Raw genomic sequence first — 26,625 nt, 5'->3', positions numbered from 1 at the left:
ATCCTCCAGATTACAAGCAGGGCTAATGATTAAAATAGACAGGTCAGGAGACCTGCTGCACTGAGTCTGCATTCAGATCTATAATAGACCCGGGGATCGAGGGAGAATCCTCATTTATAGTGTTTACATGAACACACTTATCTTTATAGTGATATAAATTATGGTTATGTGTATATGAAATTATGAATAACAAATGTAGCAGGGCATTAAATTACTGTTTATTTCTTTGCATTTAAACTTTGTGAACTATAAACTCATGCGTCTCCTCACGGTTTGTGTCTCATTTTGTGAGCTAACTTACATCAACAGTTGTTCTCTCCCCTGCTGGCCACGCCCACTCCTGCCCTATGCTCACGGAGCTCCACGCCCATTAATCATGCATCTTTTGAAAAAATTCTGTAGTAGACTTTAACCGAAAGTGGGGGATGTCATGGCCCTTTAAGAAGCATTGATGCTGTACCATGACTGCAGCAGGCACAGTGATATTACACAGCCTGAAAATAGTTCTGAATCATCTTTCATAAATGTGCTTACTGTTATTGTGCCTGCTGCAGCCAAGTTCTTATATTACTATTATTATTATTTTCAAAAAAAGTGCAGTGTTCCTTTTAAATTCAAAATCCACTGAATGTACTCAATGACAGTCAGAATTATTAGCCCCCATTTGAATTTGTTTTTCTTTTTTAAATATTTCCCAAATGATGTTTAACAGAGCAAGGAATTTTTCACAGTATGTCTGATAAAGTTTTTTTTTCTGGAGAAAGTCTTATTTGTTTCATTTCGGCTGGAATAAAATCAGTTTAAATTTTTTTAAACACCATTTTAAGGAAAAAATTATTAGCGCCTTCAAGCTATTTTTTTTTCCGATAGTCTACAGAAATTAACCCAGTTAAGCCTTTAAATGTCACTTTAAGCTGTATAGATGTGTCTTGAAAAATATCTAGTCAAATATTATTCGCTGTCATTATGGCAAACATAAAATAAATCAGTTATTAGAAATTAGTTAATAAAACTATTAACAGCTTTCCGTTAATAAAAATTGGGGAAAAAAATAAATAGGGGTTTAGTAATTCAGGGGGTTTAATCATTTAGGGGGGCTAGTAATTCTGACTTCATCTGTCTCTATTTTTTTCTTTGCGCAGGGTGTGAAGACTGTAATAACGCAAATCCTGCTGCTTGCATAAAACATGGTCCTCTGCACCCCATCCTGAACCGGCCTGTGATGTCCAAGGCTCGAGCCAGTCTTCCTCTGGTCCTTTACATTGACCGCTTCCTCGGTGGAGTCTTTACCAAACGCAGAATTCCCAAACGCACACAGTTTGGTCCTCTCGAGGGCCCTCTGGTGCGACAAAGCGAACTGCTGGACACACACATCCATCTCAAAGTACGACAAATCAGAAACCCTGCTCTTTTATCTTTAAAGTACACGTCAAAACTAGCCATATTGATTTTGTTAGCTCACGCTGCTGGTTTTGTGGTGTACAATTCATCTGTGCATGTCATAAAGTAGAATAAAATGTTCACCCCTGTAATCTAATATTGAAATCTGAAAATGCACTCCCTGTTTGTTTTCAGTTTAATTCTCAGACTGTGTCTGTCTGAGATATTGGGCGTGGCTAATATACTTAACCACGCCCCTCCAGCTGTCAGTTTTGACAACAAACAGAAAGGGTGAGAAGGAGGGGGAGGAGGAGTCTGTTAGGTTGTAATAAGGTTAGGTTAGGTTAGGTTAGGTTGTCCCCCCAAACCCTTTTCCCAATCTTTCTAGAATGAAATGCCTACTTTACTACATCCTATCAGCTTGCAGTAGAAGAAACAAGCCACGCCTACTATTTTCTCATTTAATATTGCATTTCTCTATGAACTGTGTCACAATACGAAAATAAAATGGTCGCAGCTTCTGGTTCATGTGGACTTTAAGAGTATTTCTTAATGGTCTAATTCTGCTTCCTCTGTGCAGTTATACATGTTAGACCCTGAGAAAGAAGGCGAGAGGGCGCAGGACCTGTGGTTTGACCTGTCCGATGAAGAGCGATGTAACTGGATGATGTTTGTCCGGCCGGCTCAAAACCATTTGGAGCAGAACCTGGTGGCGTACCAGTACGGCTCCGACATTTTTTACACCAGCATTAAGAACATTCAGCCCAAACAGGAGCTTAAGGTCAGTAGAAAGAAAAAAATCATATCTATAGCAAACAAATAACTGGACAATATACAGCTGAAGACAAAATGATTCGCCCTGCTGGGTTTCCCAAATGCTCTGTTAAACATCAAAGAATTTTTCACAGTATTTCCTATAATATTTTTTTTTCTTCTGGAGAAAGTCTTATTCGTTTTATTTCGGCTAGATTAAAAGTAGTTATAATTTTTTTAAAAACCATTATAAGGTCAATATTATTAGCCCACTTAAGCAATGTTTTTATAGTCTACAGATAAAAACCACTGTTATACAAGGGCTTGCCTAATTACCCTAGTTGCCTAGTTAACCTAATTAACCTAGTTAAGCCTTTAAATGTCACTTTAGCTGTATAGAAATGGCTTGAAATAGATCTAGTCAAATATGATGTGTTGTCATCATGGCAAAGACAAAATAAATCAGTTATTAAAACTATTATGTTTAAAAATGTGTTGAAAGAAATCTTCTCTGTTACACAGTAATTGTGGAACAAATCTAAAAGAATTACAATATAATAGGAGGGCTAATAATTTTGACTTCAACAGTAGATAAAAATGACTTTTATTTATTATTTATCATGTTTATTACAATACTTTCTTTAATGGTTTACTAATATATATATATATATATATATATATATATATATATATATATATATATATATATATATATATATATATATATATATATATATATATATATATATATACCTATACATATATACATATATATATATATATATATATATATATATATATATATATATATATATATATATATATATATACCTATACATATATATATATATATATATATATATATATATATATATATATATATATATATATATATATATATATATATATATATATATATATTATTGGATTATTAATGTATATGTATTATGATTATACTCTTTATATTAACCTTGGCAATAACATTTCAGCCTTTATATTTTCCTTTTTAATAAGACTGTATAGTTTCTGTTAAGTTTTAGTCATTTAAGTACATCAAACTAAATAAAAGTGAGAAATGTGCCTCAAACTCTTAATTAGTTTTTTTAAATTAATATACATTTTATTTTAAGCAATCAACATAATTAAACATAAATCAACATATTCCATAACTGTATTATTATTTAATTTTTAAAAAGTTTTTATTTATAATAATAAAAAAAAAATCCAGAACAACCCCTTCCCCAACAATTTAGCTTCTTACAGATGAGGGAATACATAAAAAATTATATTATATTAAAATTGTATTATTATTATCAGTTCTTACTATTATTATTTGTTTTACTCTTTTAGTTTTGTTTTTTAAGTGCTCAGAGGCTGTGTGTTCATATGTGATCTTATTATCCAGGTGTGGTATGCTGCGTCATATGCTGAGTTTGTCAACCAGAAGGTTCACGATGTCACAGAAGAAGAGAGAAAAGGTCAGTTAAAATTCTGACATGAGAAAGGAATTTTAACTCAGTCTGTCTGTTTGAAACTTTGTCTGTAGCTACACTGATCCGTCATCCACATTGAAATGACAGTAAAAACGTTCCCTCTACTGCACATGCATTAAGACGTTAGATGCTTATTTAGTTTCTGGCACCTTAACACTACATTAACACACTTGCTACATTACTGTTCATTGAAAATGAACCGAGAGTGAGGTGGAGGTGTTGCTACAAATAACACTGGAGTATAAATGTGCAAAAGGTCTAGACTAGAGCATGTACAAACTGATTTAAGTCTTTAAAAATGTTTTCCAAATAAAGAGAAACAAAAACAACTGCTATACAATGTCCTACACCTCCATTTTAGCTAAATTGATCACATGACTAAAAATGCCTCATAGTTTTCGGATGTTTTTGTGTTTTAAAAAGTATATACTTGGGACAGCGTTTTCACAAATATCAAAAATCGATGCCTAAAGATGCGTCTCAATGTTTTAAAATGAAAACACATAAGTGTAGCCTTGGCATTTGTTTTTATTTGGTCCAAAAAATAGTTTTAAATGTTTATTTGCTATCGGAATTACCCGTGACAAATGTGAACTGCATTTGCATGGTGATTGATATGGTTTAATACAATTTATTACGATGATATTATCAAAATATGTTCAGTTTATGCTTCTTGTTTGAAACCTCTTTCTGGGTCCTTTCAGTTTTGCGTGAACAGGAGAAGAACTGGCCGTGTTATGAGTGCAATAGACGTTTCATGAGCTCAGAGCAGCTTCAGCAGCACTTAAACATGCATGATGACAAGCTGAACCTCATCCAAAGGTTTGAACGCACATTAACTTGTGTTCTCCCTGAATCCATTATGGAGTCTGACTAGCTTTCTGTTCTTCCAGGCCAAAGAGTCGTGGCCGAGGGCGGGGCAGGAAACGTTTCGGAGGTGCAAGACGACCAGGACGCCGTACAAAATTCCTCTGCCCACAGACTCCTGTTGAGAGCGCTGATAAGACACAGGTAAGGTGGAACCAATGTTAACCATGACAACAAACTCGCAAGAGTGATTATTAATTAGCAAATATTATAAATTTTACGAGCGTGAACATTAGGTGAGCAGGTTACGTTGTAGCCGTGTGTCTTAACAACATGCTATGTGACGTGATTTGCAATAAGCAATTTGGCTGTTTATACCAGACACAGCATGACAGAAATAAAAAAAGCAATTAATGAAGCACAGAATAGTGCACTCACTGCACCCCAACAAAATGCTAAGGTTTATAATCGAATTAATACATATTAAACCTCTTTAGCATTTATAAATGTACATGCTAAATCACTGACGTGTTAGTTTGCACTGGGTCACAGTTCTAAAGTTCAATTTCAAGATCTGCTGCTGCTTTCAGTAGTATGACAATAAATGTCACGTAAAGTGCCATTCAAACCAAGTGGTGCTCGCTGCAGAGCCATTTGAGGAGAGCTGAGCTCCTGCGAGGGGGAGCTTATGCTTGAGCTCCACCTTTTTTGCACTTCTTCTACGAGTGATGTCACTGGGGGTAGGGTTAGGGGTGGGGTTGGTGTACGCATTAAAACAGCTTACAGGAGGAGGAGCGACAGCTCATGCTCCCCCTCGCTGGAGCTCATCTCTCCTCAAATGGCTCTGCAGCGAGCACCCTCTCATTCAAACTCGCATCAATAGCATTTAACACTGAATTTAGCACATGAGGTGTGCTTGTGGTGAGCATTGTCAAATTTTCTGTTGTTCAGCTGCAAGAAATAGAAGCCGTTTCTAATATATTAATTCGAGGTGTTTGTTCGAATAAAAACTAAAGCAGCGTTTAAGCTTGATAGTCGCTCCTGTTGGTCCTCAATCTGGCAAACTGCACTTGAGTTTGTTTTGATCCTGGAATGCAATACCTAGTTCAACCACTGGGTTCAAACTTGCATACTGCATCTTTTAACATGCCAAAATGAAGTGAGTGTTTCCTTAAAACAAACAAAATAATCCGCCAAAGCGGTAGGCAAAGTAATACTGTTTTTCGTTTTGACATACATTTATTTTGCTTAACCCATTGACAGATTATTTAGCTTGTTTTAGGGAAAAACTCACTTTATTTTGCCATATTATTGCATAAGACAAGATAATAGTTTATCTAGTCTGTAAATGCTTCTTGATTTAAGAAGAAATTCAGATATTTAGACTAGAAACAGGACAAACAGTAAGAAAACCATTTTTTTGCAGTTTTCTTTTGAGCTTTAAATGAATTCTGTACTTTTTCTCTCTCTCTAGGAGCTGCTAGCATCTGTAGATAAACTACAGTTTGAAGAGAGGACTGATGGAGCTCTGAATGGCCTGAAAGTGGTGGAGATGGCGGCTGAATCGATGGAAACCGAGACAGAAGATGCGCTTGATCCTCCACCGATTCACACAGAGTCGCTGCAAGATGAAGAAGATTCTGTCACTCCTCCTCCAGTCACCGAAATCCCCGAATCTGCCAAAGACGACCTGTCCCACACAAGCCCCATAGACCCTCACCTCACCCCGCAGGACATGAGGAGGGCCAGGAGGATCAGGGTAAGAGTCTGTCCCTGTTACACACTCAGATCTCTGCTTTATAGTGCATTTAGTAGGATTTTTTTAATGGTATGTGTGTGTGGGTGTGTGTCTTTCTCTTTTGTTGCGCGCTGCAAGGTGGACTTGCAGGTAGGTCTAATGCGGGCCAGAGTGGAGTCAAAGGGATTTTTCTCCTTCAGTCTATATACAGTGTTTGGAATGTCAGCCTATGACTCCCTACATCCCCATTACATCTGTCTGTATCAGTTCAGTCCTCAAGCTTCATCAACCAATAGTTTAATTTTCACCAAATATAAACTTTCTGCCATCGTTTGAACATTGTCATGTCACCCTTTTTGACCTAAATGAGGTTATAATATAAATTATTAGATTATTTATAAATTAATGAATTATTACATTTTTACAACACAACGTGCCATCTGCTTAAAAACTAGCATAGAGTGCTGCCTGCTGATAAAAAGTAGTCTAGAGTGCCGGCTGCAGTTAAAAACTAGCCTAGAACGCCGTCTGCTGTCAAAAACTAGCTTAGATCGCTGTCTGCTGGTAAAAACCAGCCTAGAACGTCGCCTGCTGTTAAAGACTTGCCTAGAGCACCATCTGCTGTTTAAGACTAGCGTAGAGCGTCATCTGGTGTTAAAGACTAGCGTAGAGTGCCATCTGGTGTTAAAGACTAACCTAGAGCTCCATCTGCTGTTAATGTAATTTAAAATTGAATCGCGAGATGTTTTGAAAATTACAGAGTCTGTTTCTTGAATGATTTTTTGTTAAATCACTAAATGAACTTTTTAGATCTTTTTTTTTGTTTGTTTATTCACACTTTTTACAAACGAGTCTTTCTAACCTTTGTTTGCACCAAACTTATTGAAGGAAAATGCAAAGTTTTGTGCTGTTAAAAAGTAACCTAGAAAGCCATCTGCTGTCACAAACTAACCTAGAGTGCTGGCTGCAGTTAATTACTAGCCTAGAGCACCACCTGCTGTTAAAAACTAGCCCAGAGCGCTTCCTCCTGTTAAAGACTAGCCTAGAGCACCATCTGATGTTAAAGACAAGTCTAGAGCACCATCTGGTGTTAAAGACTTTCATAGAGCGCCATCTGGTGTTAAAGACTAGCATAGTGCACCATATGGTGTTAAAGACTAGCATAGAGCGCCATCTGGTGTTAAAGACTAGCGTAGAGCGCCATCTGGTGTTAAAGACTAGCCTAGAGGGCCATCTGCTGTTAAAGACTAGCGTAGAGCACCATCTAGTGTTAGACTAGCCTAGATTGTCATCTGCTGTTAAAGACTAGCCAAGAGCCCCATCTGCTGTTAAACTAGCCAAGAGCGTCAATTGCCGTTAAAGACCAGCATAACGTGCCATCTGCTGTTAAAAAGTAACCTAGAGCGCCATCTGCTGTCACAAACTAGCCTAGAGGGTCGGCTCCTGTTAAAAACTAGTCTAGAACGCCATCTGCTGTCAAAAACCAGCCTAGAGCTCCATCTGCTGTTAAAGCAATTTAAAATTGAATCGCGAGTTGTTTTAAAAGTCGGTTTCTTGAATGATTTTTCTTTAAATCGCTAATTAAAATAAACTTTTTAGATCTTTTGTTTGTTTATTAACACTTTTTACAAATGAGTCTTTCTAACCCCTGCACCAAACTAATTGAAGGAATATGCAGGGTTTAGTGCCTTCCTTAAAGTTTGCATAAATATGAACATTTAGAAAGTATGGATTTGGAACCAAATGAGTTTGAGCAAATAATGACACGCTGTTCATCTTTATGTGAAATATCATGCAAATCTACAAGTGAGAGCTGAAATCCTCTGTGTGTCCGGCATGCAAAGACAACAGCCTGTTTCTCTGCCATCTCTGTGACATACAAACCCTAAGCAAATGCATTAAATCATTGCTTTGCAGATCATACGAATTCAGTGTACCACCTAGTCGTCTTCTCCTCTTAAATATATCCACTCATCTAACCTCTCTCTCTCTTTTCTTCCCCAGAATGCAGCACTCAAGCATCTGTTCATTCGTAAGTCCTTTCGACCCTTTAAATGTCCCCAGTGTGGGAAAGCCTTCAGGGATAAAGAGAAGCTGGAGCAGCACATGCGGTTTCACGGACGGGACGGCTGTCGTCACGTGTGCCATCAGTGCGGTAAGGGTTTTCTGAGCAGCACATCTCTAGAGGATCACCTAGTGCTGCACTCAGATCAGCGCAACTACTCTTGCCTGTTCTGCGCCGAGTCATATGACCGACTGGAGCTGCTCAAAGTGCACGTCGGGATTCACATGGTCAACGGCTGCTTCTTGTGTCCGTCCTGCAAGAAAAGCTTCACAGACTTCATACAGGTGTGCTGAGCTAAAGGCTGCATTTTTATTGTTTTCATGCTCAGCATTTATCAAATATAAAAATATCTGATATATAATACCGAGCAATATTGTGAAATAGTTCTTTTAAACGAAAATTTTCGATTTTTCTATTGTAAATCAAAATTTTCTTATCATCAGTCTTCAGTATTACATGAGCATTCAGAAAGAGTTCTGATTTGCTGTACGAGAAACATTTCTTATTATTTTCAGTGATAATTATTTTCAGTATTTTTGTAGAAACAACAATGGACTGATTTTCAGAAATTTTGTGTAAAGCAAGACCTTAAAAATATAGGTTATTACTATTTAACAAGGATGAATTACAATGATTTAGAGGTTTTTAAAGGTACGCTACACCCAAATATGCTTGATTGCTGTCTGCTGTTAAAAAGTAGCCTAGAGTGACATCTGCTGTTAAAAAAATAGCCTAGAGCGCCATCTGATGTTAAACTAGCCCAGAGAGCCTTCTGCTATTAAAAACTAGCCTAGAGCGCCATCTGCTGTGCTGTTAAACTAGCCTAAAGCGCCATCTGCTGTTAATCTAGCCCAGTGAGCCTTCTGCTATTAAAAACTAGCATAGAGCGCCATTTGCTGTTAAAAAAAGCCTAGAGCGCCATCTGCTGTTAAACTAGCCCAGAGAGCCTTCTGCTATTAAAAACTAGCCTAGAGCGCCATCTGCTGCTAAACTAGCCCAGAGAGCCTTCTGCCAATAAAAACTAGCCTAGAGCGCGATCTGCTGTTAAACTAGCCCAGAGAGCCATCTGCTATTAAAAATTAGCCTAGAGCGGTGTATGCTGTTTAACTAGCCTAGATTGCCATCTGCTGTTAATCTAGCCCAGAGAGCCTTCTGCTATTAAAAAACTAGCCTAGAGCACCGTCTGCTGTTAAACTAGCCTAGAGTGCCAGCTGCTTTTGATCTAGCCCAGAGTGCCATGTGCTATTAAAAACTAGCCCAGAGAGCCTTCGGCTATTAAAAACTAGCCTAGAGCACCGTCTGCTGTTAATACTAGGCTAGAGCACCATCTGCTGTTAAAGTAGCCTAGAGTGCCATCTGCTATTAAAAAAACAGCCTAGAGCGGCGTCTGCTGTTAATCTGGCACAGAAAGCCTTCTGCTATTAAATTCTAGCCTAGAGCTTTGTCTGCTATTAAAAATTAGCCAAAAGCAGCATCTGCTGTTAAAAACTAGCCTAGAGCGCCATCTGCTGTTAAAAACTAGCCTAGAGCGCCTTCTGCTGTTAAACACTAGCCTAGAGCGCCATCTGCTGTTAAAAACTAGCCTAGAGCGCCTTCTGCTGTTAAACACTTGCCTAGAGCGCCATCTGCTGTTAAAAACTAGTCTAGAGTGTTGTTTGCTTTTGAAAAGTAGCCTAGAGCGCCATCTGATGTTAAACACTAGCCTAGAGCACCATCTACTGTTAAAAACCAGCCTAGCCTAGTGCGCCATCTGCTGTAAAAAACTAGCCTAGACACTATCTGATGTTAAAAACTTGCCTAGAGCGCTGTAGTACTTCTACATTTTGGGTGAACTATCCCTTTAAATGAAGCTATACCAAAAACAATTTCCACAACAACAACAAAAAGTCAGCATTGATTATGAGGACCATTGTTATTAATTGCTCCTTTGCAGGACATCTTGTAGTTCAAAAAACCTTCACTAAAAATGACAAGGAGTTTTAAGGAAACAAAAAATAAATCATTAAAAGTGATATAACTTCAGGTTCTGTAGCAGTATCTTTGTGTTTTAATGATGTTGGGTTGGTCATTCCTTCATCTGTGTTGTGCAGGTCAAGAAACATGTCAGGAGTTTCCACTCAGAGAAGGTCTTCCAGTGCAGCGAGTGCGATAAAGCTTTCTGCCGGCCTGATAAACTGCGGCTCCACATGCTGCGCCACTCCGACCGCAAGGACTTCCTGTGCTCCACCTGTGGAAAACAGTTTAAGGTCATTCACAGATGTCCAGAACAATAACTAACATTTCAGATCACTACTGTTCAACAGTGCAGCCAGCACATATAATATTAATAGTATTGCACATTTTGTCTGTTAGAAATGCACATTTGACAGGAGCTTGACATCTAGAATGTATTTTCTTCAACAAAAACAGTACAATTTTTTGTTGTACAAACAGTACAACAAAAACTGTAACGGTTTTATTTTAAACATTTACCCAAGATGTAAAATGTAGTCCAGCTTTATAGTTTCAGTGGCATTTGCTATGAAAAACAATAACCTGAAGACATTTACTTCAGATATAAAAGCAAAACTAATATGACTTATCACAAAATACACTAATCACATTATTATTTCCCCCCCATTAATTGTTATGTCAAGTAGAGGTCTGCATTCCCACGGCTGTACCGCGGGAGCCACAGGACCAGACCAGATTTCTTGTGGCGTGGGAATAAATTTCCGAATAATAAGTGGTAGCGACGTGTATAACGTGTAATTTGAACGGGAGCGGGTGGTCTAACGCTCTCAAGTCCCGACATTATTTCGGAACAGCATATGTGTGATTTCCTCGGTCATGAGCACTGGCTGTACCGGTGCTCAATAAGAATGTTACACATGATGAACGCATGGACCACTGCTTTCTGCACGTGCTTTTTTTTCGTGCGGGCATCATCTGCTTAGCAGTCCTCAGAGTGGGCTCTACCAACATGAAAGAGGAAAGTGAAGATGCGCTGTCTTTCAGGTTGCATTAGAAAACGGTCAGTTTCCTGTTAGGAAACCTACATCAGGCAAGTCTGATGTATGGGAGTCTTTTTCACGCGTCATAGATGCAAATAAAAAAATAAAAAAATTTACCCTTTGGGCGACGTGATAATACCTTAAAGTTTTACCCAGTCACAAGACTAGAACCTCAGGTTTAAGGCAGCACTCATGTCTCATCACAAACAAAAATGGGTCACACTTTACAATAAGGTTCATTAGTTAATGTTAATTAATGCATTTACTAAGATGAACAAACAATGAACAATACATTTACTACTGTATTTGTTCATGTTAGTTAATGAAAATACAGCAGTTCATTATTAGTTCATGTTAACTCATGGTGCATTAACTAATGTTAACAAGCATGGACTTGGATGTTAATAATGCATTAGTAAATGTTCAATTATGATTAATAAATGCTGTACAAGTGTTGTTCATGATTAGTTCATGATAGTAAATGCATTAACTAATGAACCTTATTGTAAAGTGTTACCCAAAACTGACATTAAGCCTACAATCCTTGCACAACCTACCGTTGTATCTGTTATCTTTCTCTTTTTTGTTTGTACCCAATTTAAACGTGAGATTTTGGAAACCAGATCTAAATTTAGCAGGAACAGTCGGGGTGGGTAGAAAAGAGGGCGGGGCGGACAGCGAGTGAACAAAGGCAGAATATACAGCAGGGGCGGTTGGGTGTGGAATAAAACCTTGTGGGAGCGAGCAGGAGCAGGACTAAAAAATAAGTCCCGTGCAGACCTCTAATGTCAAGTACAAACAGCATTGTTTATTCAGATTTTTTAAATATTTAAAAACTGTCAATAACAAATTATAAATATTAACAGTAACAATAATTAAAATAATTAAAATAAAATTTAAGACGACTAAAATGCAATAGTAATTTTAAAAAGGAATGGCTACTACATTTGGGGATAATGCAGTGTTATTTTACTATAGTAAACTAACATAAACCCTACATAAATGAAGGGACATAAGAAAATGAAATTGCAACTATAGTGTAATTCCCATTTTTTTCTCATTATACTTTTATTATATTTAATATGCTTATAATATAATAAAATCGGATATTAATACATTTTTGCAAGTGGTTTTTGTTAGTGTTACTACAGTAAATTCATGTAAAAGACTTTATGCTTCACATCAAAAGAGTGTAAACAAACTCAGAGTGGTCATTCATTGGTTATTAATTAGTTTAATAATAATTAATTGTTAAATAATTCATTTTATAATAATTAATTGGTCATAATTGGTTCAGTGAACCAAGAAAATGTACAAAAGTTTGTCAAGCTGGCAGGAAAAAGGTTACAAAATCTGACAATTTATTAATTATTATTCAAATATACATAAACAAATTCAACGTGTTATCATGTTTGTGCGGTTTTTGAGCTAAAATACATTTATTTTGGATTTACAGTTTATTAATGTTGTCTTCCATTTAATATTTTATTTATGCACACATTCTGCATTATTTGAAGTGTTGTTTCTGTGTTGTTGACCAGAGGAAGGATAAGCTACGGGAGCACATGCAGCGGATGCACAACCCTGAGCGCGAGGCCAAGAAAGCGGACCGCATCCACCGAACTAAAGCTCTGAAGCAGAAGGAGCCCACCACTGACTTCGAGAGCTTCATGTTCAAATGCAGACTCTGCATGATGGGCTTCAGGAGACGAGGAATGCTGGTACTCAACATTGTCCGGCTTTCTTAGGCTTTCATATTCACTGCATTAAAATAAACATCTAAATTCAAGAAATAAATGAAGGATTTAAGAAGTTACAGACTAAAAACAAGCCAAATGATCTGCCAGTGCAGTCAGATAATTATACTTGGTCAGATTTTTTGAATGCAGAAAACTTACCTAGGCTTTAGTAAAGACATAAACGTATTTAAAAAAAGTGTATTTATCTTAAAACCAGCTGTTTATTATTTTTTTAAACAAGTTGCTTTACTGATTTTGTTTGAAAAGGTCTTGAAACTGGATTGTTCACATTTTTTTAATCAAAATAAGTATAGATAGGAGTTACAATGCAAAATGTTTGATGCAGAGTTCAGACTGCATGATTTTAGCCCCGATTTTGAGCAGACAAATGCCAAATCGGTGCTCGTTTATGTGAGTGACAATCACACTGTGTAAACTATCAAAGGCGTGATCTGAGAGAATTGCAGATAAGTCGCCGACACCCATGAGATATTTGACATGTTAAATATCTGGAGCTGACAGCGATTCAAAGTCAGGCTGTGTGAAATGTGTTCTGATTAAGGGCGTACTCACACTATGCCATCCGTACCATGCCCAGGCCCGTTTCCCGGATCGTTTGAGAAGTGTGAGTGCGCTGAATCGGGCTCAAGCACGGTTCACTTGGCCGGCCCTGGCCCGGTTGGAAGAGGTGGGCCTGAGCGCGGTTCACTTGGGCTTTGGCGCGGTGCGCTTGTGTGTGAGTGCAAAACGCGCCAAAGCCCGAAACTGAAAGCGAGACATGACTTTTAAGGGACTGTTTCATATGGATTAATTAATCATTCTTACTGTTCAGTGAACGCAAACTGCCGTAGTTTATTAAAGACGAGAACTCCTTACAGCATGACAGCTGCGCGGCTTCAGCAGACCTCCTCATTCCTGCAGCACGAGAGCATTATGATTATGAGCGCCAAAAGTGGCGAATCTGTTCGGTGAAATATCTGACTGCATGTCACTGCATCCCTAAGGACGTGTTTGGCAAAATATTTGACTGCATGTCACTGCATATCAAACGACTGAAACGATATAACTAGAGAAATCTCCACTGGGCTGCTGAGTGAGAGAGTGCTTCTCACTGAACAGCACAGCAGCGATGACTTAAGCATGCCAAGGCCCGATTGTGTGTGAGTGCGGGCTGTCGGGGGAGACGGGAGGTGGGACAAGTGTGCTTTGCCCCGGTTCGAGGCAACTGTACCTAGTGTGAGTATGGCTTAAAAATAACATCGGCGATCACCTACAGCCAATGAGAGAGCAGCATCCATTAGTATGGGTACCTGCAGGCCAGCGGGAAGTTGGGGGAGAAGTTAAAAGGGCTTCTTGTTGGTCTATTTGGACCCAGGAAAAGGAGGAAAACTAGTGTAAATTTGGCAGGAGCACTCGTGTCTGTTTGACGTGTAATTTGAGCAATACCACAACCGAGACGGAAAAAAAAAAAGTTGAGGAGAAATTGCTAATTACCTTCAAAAGCCAGGTGAGCAAATATGTAAATTTTTCTACCCCACTAAAGGCTCCTTTCTCATTATGTAGTTAATGACAAAATATGTACTTCATGACCTCCATTTCACTTCTCACGTGTGTTTAGTTGTGAGACGTAGTTTGCTGACTGAGACAAAGTTGTCTGCCATTCTTCCTATTGTAAAGTCATGCAGTGTGAAACCCCATCGCCGAAGCATCGTGCAGTGTAAACACAGCACAGACAGAATGCTAGCCCAGTAAGTCATGCAGTATGAAAACATCTGTGACACGACTACTTTGAAAATCGTGCAGTTTGAACTCGGCATGACTTGTTTCTTTTCGAAATACTAATTCTTACTTCAGAAAAAAATAACAGTTTGCTACTAAACTTTAATAAAACTTTTTAAAGTTTAAGTGTGATTGAGTTTTTTTTTCATGGGTAAAATTAAAACAGGTTGTTATAGATAAAAAAAGACTGGTCTCAATTTTGCTTTATTACAATGAGAGACCGGCGACGCGGTGGCGCAGTGGATAGTGCTGTCACCTCACAGCAAGAAGGTTGCAATCAGAGACCATATAAATAATAATTGAAGTAAAATACCTACCATTTTAAGCTTTACTGAGTAAAAAGGGAATTGTTTTTTTTTTTTAATAAATAATAATTAAAATAAAAAAATATCTAAAAACACCAATAATAATAATAAAAATCATACACAATCTGTTCTTGCATAGTATTGTCTTCTTAAAAAAGATCTATACATTTTTTTGGGCTAGAATTAACATTGTAACTCACAACTAGATTGAGTTTTGCAATGTTTAGTGTCATCACTAAATGACACTTAATGTTTAGTGAAATCACTTGGCTATAACTCACTCTATTGCTGTATTTGTGTGTGTGCGCAGGTGAATCACCTGTCTAAACGGCATCCTGAGATGCGACTGGAGGAGGTTCCGGAGCTGACGCTGCCCATCATCAAACCCAACAGAGATTACTACTGCCAGTACTGTGATAAGGTTCCGTCTCTTTGGTCTTCACGGTTTCTCTTTTTTTACTCACAATTTTGCATTAAACCGTCTTTGCAAGATCATATTTTATCACAAATGTAAAAATTATTAGAGGTTTATATAGATATTAAAATATATTACTTTTGAATAAATCACCGTTAGAAATGTCTAAGTAATTGGGAATCTTCATGGGATAATTTTACCAAAATAACAGTAAATTAGATTATAAAATAATATTATGAAATATATATTTATTTTATATTATGATATACTTTGTATGTATGGGTATAACTTCCTTTATAGATTTTTTTTTTAGAATTATGATTGCAGTTTCATAAAATACTTCATTTGCATATGAAATCCTTTTTTCTGTATGCAAGTTTGACACCCAGTGATTGAACTAGTTATTACACGCCTGGTTCAAAACACACGCCAGCACAGGTTGCCAGATTGACACCACCAACATATGAGTGATTCAGCATGTACATTTAATAATGTTAATATGTATTAATTACATTATAAAGCTTACAATTCCGCTAAAGTGCAGTGAGTGCACTATTCTGTGCTTCTAAATGGCTGTATTTAAATTTCATCCGGTGCAAAAATGTTTATCACTGAAAATCTTATCACGTATCATGTTATTAGGACACAGGGTTACAGTGTAACCTGCTCACCTAATGTTTATATTTGTGATATTTACATTATTTGCTAACCAATAACCACCTCATGTGTAACTTTAAGAGCTTTCTTCACTGAATAAATAAATTATAATTGGCTAAAGTGGCAGTGTACAGGTTAAAGGGACTAAAACAAAGACATGTTCTGGCATGTAACGACAAATTTCAAAGCAGAATATCTGACTATAGCATTGTTTTTCAGATAAACAAGAATCTCTCTCCCCAAAATATATACCAAAAACACAACCACTAAGAATTAACAAGAAAATATGATTTATTTACAGAAATAAGGAGCAAAAATAACATCAGGAGGGGTCAGCCAAAATAAATGACAATAAACCAAGCTAACTAAATTAGATTAAACTTCCCTTGAAAACAAATAAAATAAAATACAGAAAACTTACCTCCCTACTAACAAACACAGGAGAAAACGAAAATAACAAATAAGGCACCAAACCTCTCTACATGCTCCAAGCCCGACAGGGAGACAGTAAACTGGGTTTCAATCGCCGGTTAAAAATTAACACAACGGCATCTCAATATACAAGCAAACACTCATGGGATCACGTTCTCCACTGAGTACAAGCGGGGAAATCGAGAGAGAGCGGGGAGCCATCGAACCCATGTTCTCTGCAGGTTTTTGTAGCCGCCGCCAATCATGGTCCGTCCCAACGTAATCCGCTGCACCTGCGAATACTTAGAGTGAGAAAGAGAGAGAGAGCGAGAGAAAGAGAGAGAAAGAGCGCGAGAGAGAAACCACACACAAGCCTACACTACACTACTCGTAACAGTTCATTAGCATGTTTTTTAAATATATGCAAACATATTATGGTATTTTTATGCTTTAGATGAGTCTAAAACTTACAGCACCTTCAAAAACTGTATCATGACATTCCATGATTAAAAGCCTTTTCATTTTTGTTTGCTACTTTTTGACATTTAATCATTGTTAAGAAAAATAATTTGTACTCATTTCTTAAATATAAGGTCGTACGACTATTTATAAATAGTAGATTTAGTCATACTGTCCTTTCTTTATCTGTTCAGGTGTATAAAAGTGCCAGTAAAAGGAAGGCCCACATTTTAAAGAACCACCCCGGAGCAGAGTTGCCCCCAAGTATCCGGAAGCTGCGTCCGGCAGGGCCAGGAGAGCCCGACCCGATGCTGAGCACACACACACAACTGACAGGCACCATTGCCACCGCTCCGGTTTGCTGCCCGCACTGCGCCAAACAATACAGCAGCAAGGTACAGTAGTCCACACTGAGGTGATGCATGTGTGAATCTTGACTGATGCAATTGTCCTAATATATGTCTTTATATTGTAGACAAAAATGGTCCAGCACATCCGTAAGAAGCATCCGGAATACCAGTACAACAGCAGTAGCAACATCCAGGCTCCTCTGGCTGCTACGGTCATCAGCAGCACTCCTGCTGTCATCACTACAGATGGCACCACTGCGGAGGCTGTGGTGGTGAGTGAAAAACCAAATAAAGCTTAAATTTCTTGGGGTCTGTTTTTCGTACCTCGCTTAAATGATCTAAGATGATTTGGCAGATCCTGGATCTTTTCATCTCGATAACTGATCTCTCGCTAATTTGGTTCTTCAAATGAGTTCGCGAATCAGATTAGAATGTCTGGATAAACTGATCTGAGATCGCTGCGTGTGTTGTGAAGGACAGATCTATCGATCCTCAAAATCATGATCAGCAATGCAACGATTGGCTGACGGCACAGCAGCGTAATGACATACGCGAGATATTTGACATGTTAAATATCTGGAGCTGACAGCGATTCAAAGTCAGGCTGTGTGAAATGTGTTCTGATTAAGGGCGTACTCACACTATGGCATCCGTACCATGCCCAGGCCTGTTTCCCGGATCGTTTGAGAAGTGTGAGTGCACTGAATCGGGCTCAAGCACGGTTCACTTGGCCGGCCCTGGCCCGGTTGGAAGAGGTGGGCCTGAGCGCGGTTCACTTGGGCTTTGGCGCAGTGCGCTTGTGTGTGAGTGCAAAACGCGCCAAAGCCCGCTTCTGATTAATATTCAATTATCCATGTGAGCAAAATTATGTCAAATTAGCAGTAACGGTTTGTTAAATATGACACGCAATAACCTTCCACATTTGTTGTGAGCTGCAGGCTTTACACTTTCATGTGTCAAGAGTATTCATCATGTATTTCAATGCAAATCAGTGTATTTAGTTCTACATTTAGAAAAGATTTTCTTTATTATAGTAGCCGTTTTTTAATTGGTGTAAAGAATAACTGGTTGTTTACAAAAGCATTTTGATATTGGTAAAGGCGTCTGCAACTTTTGTGAAGCATCAAATCACTGGGATATTAACTATAAAAACATGTTCATGACTGCATAAATGTATTATTGCTTTAAAAAAGTCACATATTGTTCATGTTTATTATACACAATTTGTACTAAGCGATCTAAAAAGTTCATATCAATAAGTTTTCTCTGTGCACCACCAGGTGGCAGTCTTTGTACTTTCATTTCGAGAGTGCAGATTGCATAAGTTTTATTAATATATATATACCTTTATTTATTTTATTAATAACTATAACTTTATATATATAGTTTAAAAATATTTACTCTTTTCCCAAGTGTATATAACTACTACTGTAGGAAAATATCAGAATTCGGTACATACTTTCTGTATTATATTTGCTTGAACTGAGCCGATCTAATCCTGTTTATATAAATTGAACCTGCTCCCGATCAGGTTTAAGCTAGCAGAACTGTTGCTATGACAACAACTCTGGGATCAGCTTTGAAGAACGAAACGATCCTGGATCGTGTCAAATCGTCAATATCCAAATCCAGCTAACTGAGTAATCCAGTTAACTGAGTAAGACCCCTGGTCTTAAAGGCTGTCTATAAACTAGTGTGCTCCAAAACAATAGGAAAACACAGCTTTAGATGATCCAGGCGTTCAGATGTAGCATTTCCATACCTCCATTAATGTGGAATGTTTATGATTTTTATGATATCATCAAATATACTGTCCAATCAGATGCCCTTTAGTATCTGAAACATTATACAATAACTTGCCTAATTACCCTAACCTGCCTAGTTAACCTAGTTAAGCCTTTAAATGTCACTTTAAGCTGAATACTAGCATCTTGAAAAACATCTAGTCAAATATTGTGTGCTGTCAACATGGCAAAGATGAAAGTAAAACAAAACATAGTGCTCTGTCACCATCAGTTTCTGTCTTTGTCCTAGACGACGGACCTGCTGACTCAGGCCATGACGGAGCTTTCGCAGACTCTGACCACAGACTACCGCACCGCACAGGGAGACTTCCAGAGGATCCAGTACATCCCTGTGTCTCAGGCGGGAGGAGGTCTGTCCCAGCCTCAGCACATACAGCTGCAGGTGGTGCAGGTGGCCCCGGTACGAACACACATACACACTTTTAAAGCTTGTACACACCGGGAAGCTTTTTGTTTGCGTTTATCGTCAGCGTTTTTTAAGATGTTTTTCTGGATTCAAACCTAATCGATTTTCACTTGCGTCGAGCAGAAGAGTATGCAAAATCACTCCTTGATGTTAGATGGCGCTACACAACTTTAAGCTTCTGACGCCCGCTTGTAGCACAGAAGAAGACGACAAAGTTGACACCATAGATATATACACTAGATATCGCATAGGGACCCTGAGCATGCGCCAATAGCGCCGCCACATTGGTACAGTGCTCCCAGGACAAATGTCATTCAACCGCACTAGTCAAGACAGTGTTATTACGTGAAGATGCCGGACTTTAGCGCTGTCTACGGGTGTAGTAACGAGCAAACAAAGAAAACAAAGCACAAAGGCAGAACATTTCATAGGTAATATTAAGTTTTTTTCTGTTTTTGTATGTTCTGAACTTTTGTGCTAATCATGTAACGTTATTGATGATAACAGTCACTTACTGCATTCACCATACGGCAAAGCAGCTCCATCTCGCACTAAACACTCGGCTTATGCTAGTCTTGTTGAATAAAATCAGCAAACAATGCAAAAGAAATATGACAAAGAGTTGCTGCGATTCCAGAAACTTGTATTATTGTCGGCTAACGTTAGTGAAAGAGTCGTTCGGGGGATTCATTCACAAACGAATTGCTCCCTCCGTCAGTATGAGAAGTGAAAGCAGGTGAGGGGGGGTGTTTCAGGACACGGATTAGATTAAATTTAACAGGGAGGGTGAATAGTACTTTTTTGTACACACAAAAACAAGCTTTTTGTCAGGAATGCCCGTGCGGTCACTGATCCATCAATGTAGAAAAGTGATGTAAAATTATAATTTTCGTAATTAGAAAAAAAAATTTACATACTAACATCCAGGAAAACTCCCGATCACAGATATATGTGTATATGTGTTTATCTCTGGCTTTGCATGGCCACAGTCTTCCACTGTACCTTGGTATCGCATTCATTTCAAAGGAGCGTTACCCTGTAGCAAGATGGTGGCGGTATTGACGCATTCCGTCCAATAGACAACAATAGGCCAGGCGACATCTAGTGTATATATCTATGAGTTGACACACTTGTTAGCTACTGGCGATCGAACAAGCATGGTTCAAGAAGCAGCTCCAGCTCTAGCGCTGAAGAAATGATTATTGTTCACCAGTGCAATAAGCAGCTCCTCGTTCAGATCACCTCTGGGCATCTTCTTCAATGTGCGCTTGCATTGACAGTTTTGCACTTGAGCGCCTCCAAGTGCTGTTTACTGTAACTTCAGCAGCTCCATGCACGTGATTAAAGGTTTTAAAGGTTTTGACACCGCACGTCAAAACAAAACATCACGCATGAGGCGTTTCTTTAAAACAGACGCTTTTATGTTTTTACGATTGTGCACGTTGGTGCACAATCACATTGGCGCCTTTTATTTAGTTACAAGGCGTTAAACGTTGACAGAAAACGCAAGCAAAAAGCGTTCCAGTGTGCACGGGGCTTGGCTCTCGGTTTATTTACCTTTTATTCTCATGTGCTCCCATAACTTATCTTTCCTCTCGTCAACAAAACAAATGCCTGTTTTATTCCTTATTTGACTATAATTCAGGCAAGTTGAATCAATGCATGTTGGTCTCATGGCCTAGAAATGGTTCTAGGTTTTACTAAATAAATACTCTCAGTTTGGCATGTGCTTAAAGGCCTTGAAATGCTTTTTTTTTTTAATTATCATATTATTTGTCTTCTATCTTGACATTTTAGTTAAGTAATTTCCCTGAAATGCCAATGAAGAAACCCATTTAGTCATTTAATTGGTAATTACATATTTGATTGTCTTTTATTTGCGGAAAAAGGTTGAATAAACTGACTTTCAGTTCTCTGATGTGTGTGATAATCTCACTTTTACTCTCTAGGAAGTTTAGTTTTGTTCATAAATGTTTTGAATTGCTCTAATTTTGAGACTATTGTTGAAAGTAAGATCAAACACGCGTCTCACGGGAAGTTTCTATGTGGAGTTTGCATGTTTTCCCCATGTTCGTATGGGTTTCCTCCAGATGCTCCGGTTTCACCCACAAGTCCAAAGAAACGCGATACAGGTGAATTGGGTAAGCTAAAATTGCAATATAAGAATGTTTGGATGTTTCCCAGTGATGGGTTGCAGCTGGAAGAGCATCAGCTGCATAAAACATATGCTGGTCAAGTTAGCGGTTCATTCCGCTGTGGCGCCCCCAGATTAATTAAGGGACTAAGCCCAAAAGAGAATAAATGAATATATATATATAGTGCAGCATCCACCTGGATGACTTATAATATGGGGATGGTTAGGAGGCCATGATAGACAGAGGCCAGTGGGAAAATTTGGTCAGGATGCCGGAGTTAAACCCCCTACTTTTTTTCGAAGGACATCCTGGGATTTTTAACAGCCACAGAGAGTCAGGACCTAAGTTAAACGTCTCATCCAAAAGATGGTGCTCACTGAGCAGTATAGAGTCCCCATCAATATTCTGGGGCATTAAAGCCTGATTTATACTTCTGCGTCAAGTGACCGGCGTAACCCACGGCGCAGGCAACGCGCGTGGCTGTGCATTTATACTTCTGCGCGCTGTCTCTGTCGGTCTGCATTAACACTTCCGAAACGCTAGTGGGCAGTGAGGTGTTAATGTTCCTCTGTGTCGAGTTTCTTCTCTGCTTTTTTGCTTTTCCTGAACACTTCCGGGATGTACAAGTGGCTCAAATTCGCTCATTTTGAGTCAGGAACCGGCGGACGTGCAACAACTTTAACTATGAGGTAAACACAAAACAAAACTTTTCATCCGGAGCTCCTTCACGGGACTTCACACTTGTAAACAATCGCTCGCGCCATTCGCGCGGCTCTCGGTCCCGCCCAGATTTGTCAGCGCTACCAAGCCGACCAATCACAGAGCTTACGCTACGCGTCGTTGCGACGTGTAGTTACATTTTTTGAGAGGTGCACGTCAGTGACGGCGATGGCCACGGCGAAGGGCTATGCGTCAGCGCCGTAGCATACGCCGACGTTTGACGCAGAAGTATAAATCAGCCTTAAGATCCACCTAGAGTGCATTTTGAGCACCCCTTGCTGGTTTTACTCACACCACCTCCAGCAGCAACCTAGATTTCCCATGTGGTTTTCCATCCAGGTACTGACCAGGTGCAGCCCTGCTTAGCTTCAGTGGGCGACCATGTGAGAGTTGTAGAGAGCTAGCTCCCGGCTACAGCGCGTCATTTACAGTATGTGTGTCAGAAAAGCGAAAATATACACTGCTTTCCCAATTCATACTTGATTTATCCAGTCATATGTGTGGCATTTGGATATTCTGATTGGTTCTGTACATTTTTAGAGGCTTTTTGTCTTATAAACGAAGGTTTCTGTCAGTGAACAGGCATTTCTGATTGAGCTTTGGCTGGGATTTACTACGTTTGAAGCGAAAGTATTTGATCAACATACTCAATGTGTGGATTTGTACAACAGCGATAGATCTTTGGTAATCTTATTTGTGATTGTCATTGCAGGCGTCTTCTCCTCACTCTCAGCACTCTACAGTAGATGTGAGTCAGTTGCATGATCCTCACAGTTACAGTCAGCACTCCATTCAGGTTCAGCACATTCAGGTGGCAGAGCCCACAGCGGCAGTGCAGGCCAATGCACAGGTGAGCAGCTCTTGTTTTCCTTTCAGTGCAACATGCATATGCATATTTATGTAATGCACACCTTTCATTGCCAAATTATTGAATTCAGGAGTTCAAATGGCCACAGGGGGGTGCACTAAACATCCAGATCGATTCTACAGACATCTGTGAAAGTGCAGTTTGCTCTCAGGAGCTCAGTGCATTTAACTGTTTTACGTGATCAAGGGGAGCATTTTTAAATTCTCTTACAATGCAATAGTAAAGCACTTGAATTAATCTGTTGTGGTAATTCTATAGCTGCTTTGGTAACACAGCAACTACAGAAATATGCACAAATTAGACTATATATTGTAATACAATACACCACAGTTTACAGTAGTAATAAATAGGGGTCTAACGGATCACAGTTGCTCCATGATTCGTACAGATCACAACCATGGTTCAGAACACACGTGAACACACGTGGCCCGTGAATTAATAAATTTTGTTTTACTTGTAGATTAATCCTAAATTTGTAACGATCACAGAGAGATCGCATCATTTAAATAACATGTATGAAAGCATTTAGGCTTTCCTGTAAAATATAATGATGACGGAAGGAGTTGTGGTAGGGTTTTTGGGATGTGATGGGTATCTTAGAAGGTGTTGGTTATTAATTTGTGGGTTATTAAAGGTGTTTTCTGTCACTACTTGTTTAGCTTGCATTAATGCATTCAGTGGAAGCTGCACGATTTATCATTAAAACATCAGGATCTTAACACCCAGGCAACATAAATTATAAATGATGGTGATTTGCATATGTTTATTAATCCTTCGAATCGCTGCATTCACATCTGTGTTGGAAAAATGTAAAAAAAAATCTCGAAAGAGATTAAGTGTTCAGTCTTTTGAGTTAGTTATGAAGTTACAAGTTAAAATCACCATCATGTGCATTTAGCGACGCTCAAAAATGGAAGTTGTAGGCAGCAAGTACATCCAAGGGTGGACTGGCCATAGGGAGACGGGCAATCTGGCCTGCCACTGTGACTCTGGCCTGCCGCGCACTACCTAACGCCTACCCTCCCTCTTCACTAACCGATCATCAGCCCTCCCCGCTCTCACTTATTAAGCTGATTTTATTTTATTTATCTGATTATTTCTTAATTTTATTTTTACATTTTTTTATATGTTATTGTAATGAATGGAAAGCAAATTACATTTGTTCCTTTTTTGGCTGATCTGAAAAAAAAAAACCATAATGTGAACCGACCCGATCTGTGTGATTTGTAATCTGTTACACCACTAGTAAAAACTAGTTTACTGTAATATTAATTGCAGTTTGTCAATTCACTATAGTTTCTTTCCTGACTTCATTGTGTTAAGTGAAAAGTTTGGTGGTGGGAGGATTTTAGTGAGGGGTGTTCTTTAGGGTTGGTTTGGCATCTTAGTTCCAGTGAAATCTTAATATTTCACTAAACGAAAACATTGTGGACAATTTCATGCTCCCCAAACTCTGAGAACAGTTTTGTGATTGCGCCTTCATGTTTCAAAATGATTGTACACCAGTGCATAAAGAGATGTTTGAGGAAGTTTGGTGTGGAGGAATATGACTGGCCTGCACAGAATCCTGATGTTTACCTGACTAAGCACCTTTGGGATGAATTATTGAAGAGACTGTTAGCTAAGCCTTCTTGTCCAACAGTTTCTGATATCCCCATAAACACACTGTTAATCATTGTTGAAAACCTTCCCTTAAGATTTGATGCTGTTATAGCTGCAGTGAGTGGGCCCATTTCATATTAATCCCTACTTATTAAGATTAGGATGTCAATAATGTTCACGTGCATGTAAAGGCAGATGTCCCAAAACTCAATATAGTGTATATGCATCCCAATATATGATGCAAAACATTTTTGCTGACAAACAAATGGGAATAAACGTAATATTTTGATCTAATCAGGGGTTCTGTTGGGGTTGTCCACTATTTTGTACGCATAGACAACCACAACATGTTTAGTATATTCACCTTTAAATAAATACAAGTTTGTGAATTCCTGGAATGTTCTAGATTTACTTTTCACATTTTTCATACATACTATTTAATGTATTATGATCAGAAATAATATAGTTTTATTATCAGAGATATATTATAAAGACTATTATTAATGAAATTCTATATTTACATAATTATGGTAGAAAATACAAGAGTTTTATATTTCTGTTCACGATCACTTCTCCTTTTAACACTTCCTACCATCCAATCAGGTGTCAGGTCAGCCTCTAAGCCCCTCCTCTCAGCAAGCGGCTCAGGAGCTGAGCACAGCCCAGTTGACACCGGTAACCCTGGCTCAACAGACTCTACAGACATCATCCAATCAGACGCAAGGAGCCACACAACATGCCTACCTGCCCAGCAACTGGAACTATAGGAGTTACCGTGAGTATCTTTAGCAGAAGCATCTGTTTAGGTCTTTATATTAATCTGTACATATGATGACAAGATCACGTTTCCCTCTCAGCCTCTGAGATCCAGATGATGGCTCTTCCTCACACTCAGTATGTGATAGCTGAGGCCAGCACTCCCGTCACAGCAGCTGTTAACAGCAGTCAGGTCAAAACGGTGAGTCTGATTAAATGTCTGGGCTCTATATGTAGGACAAATTCTGGGTATAAGTTCAGATGACCAGATTTAATTACATTCTAAATCACAAGATCTTTATTTGATTCTCAATTACATTCGGTGAATACCAGAGCAATTGATATGTCAATAAAATTAGCAGTGAATAAGTACATTCAACTGTTTAAATGCTAGAAATTCATGTTTTTTCAAAGTCAGAGACCACAGGAATCCCATTAAATATATCTACAGACACACACTTACTACTAGATTCTAAATTCAACATATATTAATAGAGCTATAAAAACATATTCCTTTAAGAGCAGTAGATTTATTTCATTCATTTATTTTTATTAATTATTAATATGAAACTGTGTATTATTGAGCTGCTGTCAATTTAAAGGGCACTTATGATGAAAATCATCTTTTGTAAGCTGTTTGGACAGAACTGTGTGTAGGTATACTGTGTCCATGGTTATACTGGGGTGATATAAACCCAATAAGTCTCTTTTTTTAAAGTTTCCTGACGTTAAAAAAGAATCCAAATCCCTCCTGTTTTGATGCCCACTGCACTGTGACGTAGGAGTTTGGTTTCCCCGCCCACCGACGTGCGCAAAGCAACTGGGATTAAAAGATCTGTTCAGCTCTCTGTGATCATCAGTCATCATCAAATGTGATCAAGAATGAGTTTTACAAGTTTAAAACTTTTTTGAAACTGTACATGTTTGTATTGAATTACAGCGATTTTGCCATCTTTATCACCACAGCCACATGTCAGTACAGTTATGAA

The 26,625-nt window shown here is 38.5% G+C and overlaps 1 protein-coding gene across 1 annotated transcript in view; it reads left to right on the top strand.

Moving 5' to 3' along the window:
* prdm10 (PR domain containing 10) overlaps positions 1-26,625 on the top strand; it is a 39,849-nt gene that overhangs the window by 9,410 nt on the left and 3,814 nt on the right. Inside the window, 16 exon segments of the mRNA NM_001347687.2 lie at positions 1,143-1,384; positions 1,961-2,161; positions 3,539-3,611; positions 4,331-4,448; positions 4,520-4,637; positions 5,908-6,192; positions 8,176-8,520; positions 10,327-10,482; positions 12,771-12,950; positions 15,363-15,473; positions 17,189-17,389; positions 17,470-17,616; positions 19,379-19,549; positions 23,123-23,260; positions 25,484-25,655; positions 25,738-25,838. Coding sequence (NP_001334616.1) covers positions 1,143-1,384; positions 1,961-2,161; positions 3,539-3,611; positions 4,331-4,448; positions 4,520-4,637; positions 5,908-6,192; positions 8,176-8,520; positions 10,327-10,482; positions 12,771-12,950; positions 15,363-15,473; positions 17,189-17,389; positions 17,470-17,616; positions 19,379-19,549; positions 23,123-23,260; positions 25,484-25,655; positions 25,738-25,838 — 2,759 coding nt within the window.

Source organism: Danio rerio, chromosome 18 (assembly GCF_052040795.2).
Source record: "Danio rerio strain M-AB ecotype USA chromosome 18, GRCz13ab, whole genome shotgun sequence".
NCBI lineage: Eukaryota > Metazoa > Chordata > Actinopteri > Cypriniformes > Danionidae > Danio > Danio rerio.
Note: the sequence above shows the minus strand (reverse complement) of the source record. Positions and strands in the feature narration are given on the sequence as shown.